The sequence below is a fragment of the Anolis carolinensis genome, chromosome 6, assembly GCF_035594765.1.
Source record: "Anolis carolinensis isolate JA03-04 chromosome 6, rAnoCar3.1.pri, whole genome shotgun sequence".
Lineage (NCBI taxonomy): Eukaryota > Metazoa > Chordata > Lepidosauria > Squamata > Dactyloidae > Anolis > Anolis carolinensis.
In genome coordinates, this window is record NC_085846.1 from 32,987,705 (window position 1) to 33,001,803 (window position 14,099).

Below are 14,099 nucleotides of genomic sequence, written 5' to 3' on the forward strand. Positions count from 1 at the left end.
CTAAAAGTCAGTTCTGGTGTCAGAGAATCGGCCGTCTACAGAGATGTTGCCCAGGAGAGGCCTTGATGTGTTACCATCCTGTGGGAGGCTTCTCTAATGTTCCTGCATGGGAAGCTGGGGCTGACAGACGGGATCTCACTCCGTCTCGCAGGTTTGAACCACCGACCTTCAGGTTTTCAGGTCAGCAGTTCAGTCGACACAAGGGTTTAACCCACTGCGCCACCACGGCTCCCTGCTTGATTTTCACTGTTGAGAAGTTGCAGTGGAAATGAAGTCAAGGAAAGCACCAAGCTCCATCAGAGTCTTCTGGAGATTTCTGAGGAGGAGGGCTGCTCCTTTTTTCCTTGGCTGTCTTACCAGCCAGACAATGTTTGGGCCCACCTTCACAGCCCAACTATGATTGTTTAGGTCTTGGGCAAAGTTACATTTGGACATTATCTAGCGGATGATTTGCACCCAGAGGGGAAGTGCTCATTCCTCCTTGCACAAGGTCTGAGCAGAGAATTACGGTGGCATACCCCTCTTGTTTACACCAAGAAATTCTGCCTCCAGAACGGACCTCAACTAAGCAAGCCTGGTCCATTTTGGAATCATATGAAGAAGACATCCTGCTCGCCGCCACTCATCCGAAATGAGACACCAAAAACCAGTTGGGGCTGTGAGGGTTGGATTTTTTTTGTCTTTTTTAAGGGTAGGTTTGTTTTGTTTTTTAATCATATATTTATTACATAAATATATAGTAAAATAGACCAGCGACAATTACCATAAAAATATCTTTCTTTAAAATCCTGACCAAAAACACAAAAAAGGGTTATTTTTTTCCTCACCCCAGACTTTTCAGGGTTTTTTTTTCAAAATCGCACGTCATAGACAAATTGTGATTGTCGTATTTTTTTTACATCAGCAGCGTCCTGCTTCCCAGACACAAAAAGAAAGAAAAAGAAGAAGGGGAGGGGAAGGGGAGAAGCATGAGGTGGAGGGAGACCACTTTCCTACCTGGTGTCATTTCTTCTTCCCCTCCCTCTGACCACCCCCAACCCACCCTTTTTCGGTAACACACTGAAAACCTCGTGTCCCAAACGTACATTCACTAACTCCCTGCTCACAGTTTCTTTCCCTGCTGTGGACTGCGAGGGGGGAAAACCCACAATGCATAGTATATGGAGGCGGGGTAAGAGGGGGGAAAGGGAAGGGGTGATGGGGTTTCTCCCTTACTGGAAACTTCCTTTGCTCCCCAACGTATGTGAGAACAGCTTTCGGTTCTTCCCCAAACCTTCTAATCTGGATCCCAAAGGGCAACCCCTTGAGTAAAGATACTCTTTGAGAACTACCATCAAATGGGTGTGAAGGAGGTGTAGCACGGATCAGTGTGGGGTACCATCTGCAGAAACTGTATGAGGTATGTACTTGGCAAAGGAATACTGAGAAGTGGTGCAGGAAAAGCGTTCCTCACTGCCTTCCCCAGCTACGTCTGAACTTGGAGACAGACAGACAGACAGACAGACAAACCCTGGCTCCTACTCATCAATTGTCACAGTCATTAAGTGCCCCATGTGGTGGCGGCAAGTGAGGCATCATGCCCCAAAGGAGCAAGGACTCCTGCTACTGGCTGCAAAGGCCGTATGCTTCTCCAGACAGGTTGGATACCAACCCAACTGAGAGATACCACTTGGTACCCACAAAGAGGTGCGGTAGGATGGGGGGCACTTCTTTGCCGCTTTCCTTGCCTTGGATTGTGACCCCAAAAGGCAAAATATGGAGAGAATTGGCATGAAGGTGAGTGTGAACACCTGAGGTGGCAGGGTTTTCGGGGAGGGATTCACCCTGAGATCTTCCTCCCTCTCTCAAGGTGACTTAATGTACAGACCGCAGCAGACGCACAAATATATACACACACATATATATATACACATACACCCATGTGCCCTCTTGCCCCAGCCATCAATGAGATGGTTCACAGTGCCCTCCAAAGGAAAACCGATGTGCAGCAATGGCATCACCAATGCTCTCCCCAGAGAGGAGTGATTTCCATACATCCCTGGTACAAGCTCAGAATGGATGGGGTTTGCCCCTTCCCCTGTTGAAATAGACACTATCTGGTGGTTCTTCAGAGGCATGAGTGTGTGAATGGAGAGAAAGGTTGCAGGTTAGTCCTATATAAAGACTGAAAGCAAGGGAGAACGGCATATGCTTTTGAGCTACACAACCGATGCAGAGATGCTCAGAGTGGACCGATTTTCTTTGGCTAAGATGCCACAGCCTCTTAAGCTGAGCAACCCTTGAGAGGGAGTTCTCCTGCTTTCCCTCTTCCATATTTCTGGAGCAGAACTGTGTGAATTGGCTGTTTTAAGATTGGTTCACACAATGGTTCATGTCGCTTGGTTGCACTCCATCCATTTTGGCTTCATTCTATAGAGAAAACTGGAATATACAGTGATATGATTTCATTGCAGTGACAATCTGATATCCAATCTGCACCCAAGCCCTCTCTTTGACCCTGCTATCGGATAGGAGCCTGCTATTGTGTGTCAACCAGGTCTCTGGCAAAAGATGTGGTTGATCAGAAGTGGTTGATCACTTAGCTGCAAAAACTCAAGGTTTGGAGGCACAAGGCCTCCTCCTGTTAAGGAAGAGGTTTGATGAGACTGAAATTACTCATCAATGATGGTGATCACCCAGATCATGGAGCAGAGAAACCAAATACAGTGAGCTCAACATTTACGCGTACAATACTAAGCTGAAGTCACCCATATCTGTGCCCAAATGGGTGGGATCACTTTATATGCCAGGGTTATATAGGTGGAGGGAAAATTAAGGGAGTCAGAGAAAAATGGCTGTCTGGTATCTCTTTTCTCTCTCCACCAAAATCTGTAAGGAAAATTTATAGGCAGCAGGTTGTGCATGTGTGTTGTGGCAAGGGGTTGTGCAAAGTGCACAGGACGTCTACACTTGGTATGCATAGGGAATCTGTGCACGTTTCGTTCCATGCACAGTTGATAGAACTATGTTCATATATACATATGCTACAGGTGAAGTCATACAGGACGCTGTCCTTCACAAGTCCGAATGAAATGACTGAGAGCTACTCTCCATTTCAATAAAGCTTGGGTTGGAGAACTTCCAAAGATATACTATGCACACACAGATACTTTTGGGTCTTTCACTCCAGGAAAGAACCAATTCTGACAATTTCGCCGGGGCTTTAAAAGCCCACCTCTTTCCCCCCCAGTGTGGAGTTTCCCAACGCTTAAGGGTGAATATGCATGGGAAGTGAATGGAGGATGATGAGGAGAACAATACATTATTTCATAAAGAGACTTGAATATTTGGTATAAGGCAATGAGGAATTAGTACCCTTCCCCTCTCCCTTCCTGATAAGCAGAGGTGTCTTTAAATACTTTGCAAAATACAAGCCCAATCATGCTTTCCTGGACAGAGCTCTACATCCACACGCTCCGGCTATTTAAAAAATATTTACAAAAGTTACAAATACAGAATAGACTGTACACTGGTCAGTGTATGAAAGTGTGCCCCTGCTGGCTAATGAAAGAATAGCATTAAGGCCTCCGGAAAGAAGAAGTGGGGGGCAGGTGGGGCAGAGTTAGCGCTTGAACGGCCAACGCACCATCCCCTGCGATGGGGGTGAACAAGTCCAGAGAGGTGAGGGAAAACCGGCAGGAGTGTTTCACGCAGATGTGGATACCTATGCTTAAAAAGCCTTTCGTGGTAGAAGAATCAAAACACTCACAAGCCAAACAAAGAATGGGTTGGTTCATGAAAACAGTGCCACATCTGTATTTGCGAACACTTAAGACTACGCACCTTTCAACCAGGCTAGAGATTAATATACCAGCCTCCCCCAACTTGTGCCATCTAGATGTGTTATGTTGCAACCTGAATTACCCCTTGAGCCCTATGGCCAATGACAATGCTGGGAGGGGATGCTGAAAGTTGTAGTCTAACACAACTAGAGAGTTTCTGGTTGAGGGAAGCCAATCTAAACACATCCTTATCCCTAGCATACAGCCTGAAGGGAGCCCAGCTTCAGTAGTTGCAGCCACCAGAGGCATTGATTTGGCCACTGTCAATATCTGGAGCACATGTGTGGGGCCAAAATGCATAGACAGCCACCCCAAACATGCAAATGACAGAAAGCACAGGAGCACCATGACAGATGTGCAGGTAGGAGCACACGCACATACACTGCATACATGTGTTCTGTTCCATAACGGAGGAATACGTTTTAACTAGACATGTTAGCACCTTATGGAAAAATATAAAATATAAATGGGCACACAGCCTCCCGAATCAACACACAGGTACAGTCACACACATCCACACACACACATACAAGCTGATCAACACCGCACACTCACAATACTGCACATTCGTATATATGAATGACAAATGCACATTCAGACACCTGGGTGATGTGCACAAGTATGGCCAGATCGAGGTTCACACAGCACATGGCAACATATCCATTTCATGTGCATATGCATGTCCCACTGAGCTGACTTTGAAGAAAGACAGAAGCTTATAGAGGGGGCTGCTGGTCATTCAAAGTGATTATAGAGCCTTTTGGCACCACAGTGCCGTTGACTAGTGGGGTGTACCAAGGATTATGGGGGGAGAATTTTTTCCCTTGTCTATAGCACTTCCATGAAATGTGCACAATGGTGCCTATTTTTACGCCGGCACAACCTCTAACTCACATTATTGAAAGGATGCAAAGTCAGGCTGTGGGTCGTCTCCTACTAGAACCAAAGGAGGTAAAATGGACAAAAAGAAGAGCAGACATTGGGGAAGGGATTTAGGATAGTACAAGATTTCCATATGAAGAGTTTAAGGGCAACAACATGTTGATGCAAAAAGGACTCTCTGGATGGGCTGCAAGTTTCAGCTTGGCCAGAGATGGGCCAAGTATTGGTGAATGCAGAATGTTTCCTCCAGAACATCTTTACAGACGATAACAGTGTCTGAAAGCAATGGCAGAATAGCAGGCAAAACCAGTCACTAGAGCTGAGAAATGTGAATTTTTAGCCAGTGTAACATAGATCTGGGAATCTTGGTGTTCTAATCCAAAAGAATAACTTTCCTGAACTCTGGACAGTCTTTCAACTGGGGCAGAGTTTCAACTTGCATGCCAAGAGTATGGCAGAAATTGTTTTTTTCCCCTCTGGCCTCAAAGCAAGGTGGGAATATAAACCTCCCCAGAATAAAGCGCTTTTATATGTGTGCAGTGAAGAGCTTGTAAAGTTGCTGGTAAAAGAGTAGTTGTGATAATGAGGGCCAATACCACACTGAGGTTACGGGGTTTGCAGATGTATTTAAGAGAATGACAGAGAGAAGAGGAAGTGCTTTGTGTGCAGAAGTATTTAAAAGAGAGACAACGGAACAGGACATTGTGTACATAACTAGAAGTAAATCTTACACTCTGGGAGCTTCCAAAGTGAAAACTGGAGACAGCTCTTGTACTTTTACTGGTTGTGCAGAAGGGGGAACTTCAGCAGGTATTGAGAGCAAGAAGTCTTCAGTGTTCAACCGGGCAACCTTATACGCTCAAGCTAAATATAAGTGAGCTTTTGTCGCAGAACACTGTGAATTGTTTTGCTTTTTAAATTGCAGGAACCCTGTCACACAACAACAGCAAAGTGCCTCTTTAAAATGTAATGCAAGTACAGAACATGTTCCCCTTCAGATGAAAAGAAGCTGGAGGCATTCAGATAGCTTTATCACAGAACTGGAGGTGATTTGAAAGAATTACTGCTGCTTGTGATGCTGACAACACACTATGGCTGCAACGCAACTAACAAATTGTAATTGACCATGAAAATGTTAGTCAATTAAACTATCCATTAAATTTGCAATTTCTCTGGAGGACAAAAAAAAAGGTGTGTGTTTATACTAACCAAACAACCCAATGACAGTGAAGAGAGGGGTTATTTTTATGTTTCTGCTAAGATGGGGAAAAGGCATTTTTCTCCTGAAGACAAGAACAACACATGGGGTTTTCATGACTGATGGCAAGATAGACTGCAACCAAACACTCTGGGAAATGCCAAAAAATGCTGCTTGATGTATGGTATATATATGTGCAGTAACCACAACAAAGGTGGCATTCTGAAGGAAATACTGCACATCATGACTTTGAACTATCTTTGTTAAGACGTTGAAGTGCTAATCTTTTAAAAAGAAAAATTACACTTTCTATTGTACTTTTCAGAAGAAATTTAGTTCATGTGCTACAGCAAGCTCTGGAAACAGGTTTTTTTTTCTATGTGTGAGAAAAGAGAGAAGACCTCAAGAGAGCCAGTCTGGTGTAGTGTTTGAGAGAAGGGTTTGAATTCCTGCAAATCCACGGAAACCCACTTCTGTCCTCAGGCAAGTCACTTTCAGCCTTAAAGGCAATTTAACAAACCTCCTCTCAAGAAATCCCTGTGATGGGTTCACGTTATGGTCACACCCCTGAACTTTCTTCAAGACACACAAGTCTTTTATGATGGGACTTGTCATCACATTTTGTGATGCAGAAATATGCCAACTTCAACTTCAGGTTCACAATTTGGTGCTGTTTCAAAACCATTTAAACCAGAAGTGACATTAAGAGAGCGTGCCTATGTGCATGTAATTATCACAAGGGAAATCACCTTCAATGCCTTTTAAAGCTGCATTCATCTCCAGTCCAAAGGATGTTTCATACATGCATGAAGACTACTTGATAACTCACCAACTTGTTTCATAAAAATCATGATGTATGAGAAAATATCAAAATTCAACCTGGCAACAATCAATTCAGAAAGGAAGCCACCGGTCAATGTGGTAGCCATCTAGTTGTGGCTATACATGAGACCTAGAAACTGTACTTTCTTAATGTCTTTGTCTTTTGGTCAACATCATCATTACTTTTGAATTGGGGATGTATGGAGAAACTAATCAACTTTATCAGTGAACTGTATGTAGGTTAGTAAATATTGAGTGCCCATTGTCTTCTAAACTCCAAGAGGAATACTGATATTCATATCAAGTACTATCTGCCAATTAGAAGGATGCAACAGTAGTATTGCACTGTTTTGACTGAACTTTGGGAAAGTAGTAATAGTAGTAGTAGTAGTAGTAGTAGTAGTTGTTATTATTATTATTATTATTATTATTATTATTATTATTATTATTATTATTAGAGTACAAGTCCCAGAATATCCACCCAACAGCTTTTCCAAAACTGCATCCCTATGCTCTATATTAGGGAGCCCTGAAATGTCTTGAACTAGAACTCCAAGTAGAAGTTGCCATGGGATAATTATTTCAAAGGAGATGGGGATTCATTCAATGTTTTGTTTGAAAACTTTGGGTTTTACAGGAACCTTTTGTAGGATATCTAGGAAATTGTTTAGAGCACTCTTTTAAGTGTTTGGGATTGAACACGTTGATCATCACAATAACACAAACTGATTAAACTGAAGTGGGGAAAGGGCCAGCTGGAGAGCACAAGTTTTGTGTAGTGAAGGTCCCAGGTCCAATTCTAGACATCTTCAATGGAAGGATTCCTAGCTGAAACTCCTGACAACAGGCAAAAAAGACAATACTGGACTAAATGGTCCAGTAATCTTGACTTTGTACAAGGTAGTTTTATAAGAACTAAAAACGTAAAGATGGAAGGATGCAATGGCTTCAGGAGTGGATTGTCTGGTGTAAGTTATGGGCTGATGCTCCATCTTAGAGATAGAAATGTCACACGTTGAAACCATGGTGTGTGTTGTGATTCAGTACTGGTCAAATAACTGACACTTGACAATCTATTTCTCCTACCGGAGGATGATAATGGATGAAGAGCATGATCCCCAACCTTTAAAAGTGTCAGTTGGGTTTTTTAGGGAAGATAAAGCTAGCAGGGAGACAAGCTATAGAAGCACACTAGGAATAGGATGGGAAGAAAAAAGAGCCCTTCAGATTTCCTCTGGGGAGGAGGTTCTTGCAGTGTAAAAACAGACTGAACACAGTGCTGAAAGATAATTGAATACAGAAAAGCTCTAGTCTTATGAAAGGATTTGCAAATTTGTCATTCCATTATGCATTTTTTTTTAAAAAAAAATCCTGCTCAAGAAACACTCTTCAATCAGCTGACGGCTCCTTTTTAGGGCTGAAGAAAAGTTCCTCTTTCAGGAAAGGTCTACAGCTCAGGAGAGATGCTTTGTGTGAGTAAAGATCTAGGTTCTTGTCAACTCAGGTAACATGATATTCAAGATCTTCTGTCTTTTCCCCTCAGGATGTAAAAGAAAGGAGTGTGATTTTAATCAAAAACGTGGTCCTAGCCCTGACTACTGCTCTGATCAAAACCTGACTAGTAAAAAGAGCAATCTAAATAGCATGGAGACTCTTCAGTATCTCCTGCATTGTTTTTTTTAGATTACCTGGATTTTCAGATGCCTGGATGAAGAAACATTTTTGCCTGGAGATTTGTTAAAAACAGACAAGTTTGGCTCAGATGGATCCTATGAGGCAGCCTTATATGAATACACACAATGGAGCCTTTCAGAAGCTTAAGACACCATGACTTCCTCCAAATCCTTATGAGATCAAGGACTAAGGGATCCACCCTTTGCATATTTTCCCAGAAGAAAGATCCAATCATTTAAATGAGATTTGATAACATGTAGCCTAGGTAAGATTCTGGAATGCACATACACACACCCACATGAACACACATACGTATCTCCTAGTTCCATTACACAGTGCTAGTGTTAACACAAGATGGGAAGTGTTTAAAGTGTGAACATAGCTCTGCAATGTTTGCTTATGAATGGCATGTGAGATGAGAAGACAATGGTCAAAACTATAGGGCTGAAATCTGGGAAGAACAAAACAAAGGGCTGCAACTAGAAGGAGCAGAGTTATGTGATTTTGTGAGCTGGTTACTTCTGAGTGTCTTTTCCGGAAACGCTCAAATGAGCATAAAGGAACCTGAACATCTGTTTATAGGGGCTTAGTGTATGTGTGCACATATGTACAGGATATCTGTGTTACCACTTAAGTACAAGGAGAAAATGCCAGGGCAGAAGGTTAACCAACCAGGCTGTGGGGTCTCTCATCTTTGGATGCTTTTAAAACAATTATTGCAAGGGTATTAATTAGGTTTTAGGAGCAGTTCAGATAAGACTGACCCTTCCTTTCTGTGGAACTCGGAGGTGTTTTCACCCTTAGGAAACCCACCCCAGAGGCAACCCTCCCATATACATGAATTTGAATCTTCCACCCAAAGATTCTGTTAGCTGCATAACCCCAAGATAAACAATTTCAAAGGCGAGCAGCTGCAATTCCCTGGCAAGATAGCTGATGGGAATACAGCTAGGGCCGTGTATACTCTGCACTTTAAAATCACACCAGCAAACAGCTAAATCCCACATCAAGAAAAGCCGAACCGTTAAGCAAAACTGCACATCTGTGCTTGTTTTGCATAATATATTCTGCTTCTGCACTGGAGTCTTCCACTCTGAACCACTAGAAATCCCCCTTTGAGATTTCACCAGGGTTTCGTGCACATCTTCATGGAATAGTGCTCTTCTTAAAATAATGAAACAGATGTATCCAAAACCAAATCCTATGCTCCCATGGAACTGTGGACAGCTTTATATTCAGCCCTGAATATAACCAACCGTGCTGTGCTGGCATGTGGGACTCAATACCAGCTTAGCAGTAATGCCCCCCATGAACCCCATGTTGTCAAAGGTGATTGAAAACAAAACAAAACAAAAAACAATTACTGTTTTCTTCCAACCCCAATTTCGTTTGTGTGATTTTTCTTTTTTTTCTTTTTTGTGAACAGACCCGTACAAAGATTTTTTTCTTCTTAATTAAAAAAAATTATACATACTTATATATATATTTCTGTATATTAGCTTAAACTGGAGCTGTGTTCTCCATGCGCCGGCCCCTGAACCTTCAAATGGTACATCTCACATGCACCCAAAGCCCATCATGTAACGTTTCCCACGGCGTCTTGAATGAGGTAAGAGGTAAAGGTTTTTTTTTCCCAACGGAAACCAAGTGACAGAGAAGAGAAAGAAAAGGAAGGGGAGGGAGGAGTTTAAAAATGTACCCCTCTCCCCTAATATTACATTACAGTTGCAAAAGAAGTCTGGCTAACAGATTGACAGAGAGATGGATCTATCACAGAAGAAGTGGCTCAAGCGAGAGGTCTGACCCATTAACAATGTTAAGTGCCAAAATACTTGCATTAAGGTGATCACAGTTTGGTTTGCATTAAGGGTGAAACGGACAGGAAGGAGAAAGGGAGAAGCGGAACTTTCTTATCTCCAAAAATACTTTACGTGGGCAAATCTTTAGATTAGGAACTAGAGGTTCCAGTGCCAGATCTACCCCTAGACATCTCTTGCCACATGGCCATCCCAGAGGCAAGAGAGCGGTGTCAAAGGCAAGCCTGGTGGCCGTGGCAATATGGCTCTCTGGTCACCATTTTGGGGAACGGGAGGACGGCCTGGCTAACCACCAATCTTCCTTTCCTCAAAACGGCACCCTCATGAAATTAGTTACTGGGCTGAGCATCAGGGATTCTGCCCAAACAACTAGCAACAGAGATGCAGCATCCTTTTTTAAAAAAATGCATGTCAACATGAGATCAAGAATGAAGAGCTGCTGCTTCTCTTTTATCAGCTTGGACAAAATCTTGATGACGTTTTCCAAAAGTGAGATTGCTCACTGGGGCCTGTATTAGTCTTGATTAGAGTAGACTCACTGAATCAATGGGGTATACCTCTATGTTCAGAAACTGAATCAATGGGTCTACTCTAAGTGGGACTAACCAACAGGATGGTGAACTGAAAACTGCAACTGGAATTACTCCCACCTTGGTTGTACAACCTAAGGCTAAGAACAGGTTAAGGTTGCCACATTGGGGAAGGACATGTATTAAAATATCATTTTCTTGACCCAGTGCACTTTCCAAAGGGAGAACTTGATTGGATTTGGCAAGGAGGATCTAACAGACACATTGCTTCCCCGCTGCTAAAGAATAACCATCTAAAACAGACCTGGACAACATGTGGCCCTCTAAGTCAGTGGTTCTCAACCTGTGGGTCCCCAGATGTTTTGGCCTTCCATTCCCAGAAATCTTAACAGCTGGTAAACTGGGTTGTTGTGAGTCTTTCTGGCTGCATGGCCATATTCCAGAAGCTTTCTCTCCCGACCTTTTGCCCACATCTGTGGCATGTACCTCACAACCTCTGGGGATGCCTGCCAGAGATGTGGGCGAAACGTCAGGAAAGAAGGCTTTTGGAACATGGCCATACAGCCCGAAAGAATCACAGCAACCCAGTGATTCCGGCCATGAAAGCCTTCGACAATAAGCTGTTAAACTGGCTGGGATTTCTGGGAGTTGTTGGCCAAAACACCTGGGGACCCACAGGTTGAGAACCACTGCTCTAAGTGTTTTGGCTTCCAGATCCCAGAATTCCTGACCATTGGACAAACTAGCTAAGGTTTCTGGGAGTTGGAGTCCCAAACACCTGGAGGGCCACAGGATCTAAAGGCCTGATCTAGAAGATCTTTGCCATTTCCTCCCCTGAACATGAACGCAACTGGTGTCAACAGCTGGGTTGAAGATTTAAAGGAGTGTGGGGCACAGGATACCGTAGAACAAAGATTTTAAAACAGAGAGTAAAATACTTGGCACCTTCCTCAACTAAGTTACACAGAGCTAGTCACCATAAGAGCTCTTAAATGTTAGGAAGTCTGCAGATCTCTTGGTTATGAGAGGGATGCTACTGCCTCCCTATGAACGTTAGCAGTTTCTTGTCTTCTACATCGATAAGTGCCATTTGCAAAACAAACAAAACAAGGATTCGACCCTTACTGGATTCCCCTGGAGCGTGGAAGAGCCAGGAATCCTGGCTCATGGCTGCTCCAGAGAGAAGAGCAGAGGGAGGGCAGGGCATCGAGAGTACTAGTGCAGCAAAAAGTGTACCGCCCCGTGGCGTGGGAAAGCGTGTGCAAAGAACTAGCGAGAGCCGTTTAAAAAGCCCGGTGGGAACGACATTGCATGCGGCCTTTCAGCTGGGGGTGGAGGCAGTGTAAGAGCGGGTGGGGACGTGTTGGACCACCCACCCACCTTTGCCCAACATGGAGGTAGATTGGCTGAAGCCTCGGGTAAGGGAGGAGCTTTGGGGGCGGGGAGGGAGGTGGATGAAGAAACCCCTCAGCACTGGAATATAAAGCTGGCACCCCTATGATTCAAGCCCTGCAGTGCGATTCGAAGCAAAATAAAATAGATCTCTTATTCAATCACCTGTGTCTCCACCAGGGGAGGATCAGGCAGAGGGGAGCCTTTGTTTTTTCAAAGTGCATTTGTCCTTCAGTCTGGGACCTTAAGCCTCAATTTGAGTTTTATTTACCTATTTGCCAAACCTACCTGTGACTTTCCTCCCCTCTGCTCTGCCTACCCCTCAATAATTTAATAGGATCTCTCTCTTAACTCTCTCGGTTCCTTTTCTTTCTTTCTTTTTTAAAAAAAATCTTTATTTCTTTTTATAAAAAAGTGCATTTTATATTTTAGCCTCTCAGGGAGGGTAACTAAATGCTATAAGTTCTAAAAGTAAATGAAGACAAGGAAAAAAACATAACCAAACACACTCTGACGTTTCCTGGGACTGTTATGTGCAAAAGAAACATATATATATTTATATATATTGGTAATTAAGTCCATTTAAACGAGAGAGGTTTGATCAGGGCTAAAGCGGAGAGGTGCCAACGGTTTCCAGTGCTGTGGAGCTGGGGAAGTTTTTTCTTAAGGGGGAAAAGAGCAAAGGTGTCTTTGTTGGGGAGGGAGGGGTATAACATAACGGATCGGTTTCCTCCTTTCCACATTGCGTCAAAATTAAAGATGGACATTTCACCCTGCAAAGATCACTTTGGGACAAAAGGGGATTTGAGGAAGTAAGATACACAGGGGATGGGTGGGAAACATATTGCCCACGTAAAAAAAATTTAAGTCTGTCTAGACAAAAAAAAGTGTTGGCTGCTGCACAAGTCTACCTTGTAACAAAGGTTTTGCTTAGTCTCAACCTTTTTTTTTTTTGGTGGCCCAACCCCTACCGACGATGCCCCGCCTCCCCATCCACGTGATTCACTGATGCTGACGTGCAATATTTAGAAAAACAAAACAAAAACAAAAAAGAAAAGAAAAAATGAAAACAACAAAACAGAACAAAAAAAGAAGAAATAAAATCTGTTATGTCCGAGGTGATGAGGTGGGGGCACTGTGGCCCAAGTCCAGACATCGCCCCAGTCCCAAATTGCCCCACGTCCCCAATTCTCCCGCACCCCTGTTTGCCCCCTCCCTCCCCACACCCTAGACTTCCTGATCCTCGAAGACCTCGAGGAAGAGTGGGGGAAAGAGCTCCGTGGGGCATTCCACCTTCATGTGCAGGAAGCGGCTGGCGTGGCAAGCCCCAATCATGCGCAGGTCGGTCACCTTCATGAGGAGCTTGGGCCAGAAGTGGGGAATGTTGTGTTTGCGATAGTTGATGTAGTGTTCAAATGCCAGCAGGTAGGTCTCTTGGCATTTTTCAATCTTGTCAACGCAGATCAGCCCACTGCGGTCTGCAGGGTGAACAGAAAAGGGGACAGTGGTTACACAGACTTAAGCCACAGCTCCTATTGCATTTTGTGCAAAATACACTGTTTCTTGTAAGAACTGTGCCTTTTTGTGCAGAAAACAGGTTTTCTCCCCACCCCAAAATGAATTTTCTGTGCAGAAAATGATGCGTAGTTTTGAGCAGTGGTTCCCAACCTGTGGTCCGTGGACTAAAAACTGATTTGTAACCCTTTTGGTACTAATGTTGGAGAGCGGTCCCTGGTCAAAAAAAGGTTGGAAATCACTGGGTTTGAGCGAATTGTATAAAGTAGCTTTGCACAAGAGACAAATTTCCAAATGAAGCAATCTTCAGTGGGCATTTTGAGTACCAGGATATCCATATTCCATTGAGCAGTTCTCTAAGGTGCATTGACAGGGCAAGGATTCACCAGTGCTTTTTTCCCCTCAGACAGCATTACAGGAGCTTTTGGATGTCAGGTAATAATGGTGA

At 43.6% G+C, this 14,099-nt stretch overlaps 1 protein-coding gene across 1 annotated transcript in view; it reads right to left on the bottom strand.

Moving 5' to 3' along the window:
* Positions 1-650: 650 nt before the first annotated feature.
* The window catches only part of thra (thyroid hormone receptor alpha), a 169,938-nt gene continuing 156,489 nt past the window's right edge, over positions 651-14,099 (bottom strand). Inside the window, exon 10 of the mRNA XM_008113348.3 lies at positions 651-13,614. Within this exon, the coding sequence (XP_008111555.1) occupies positions 13,364-13,614 (251 nt within the window). The 3' untranslated portion in view covers positions 651-13,363. The remainder of the gene's footprint in view (positions 13,615-14,099) is intronic.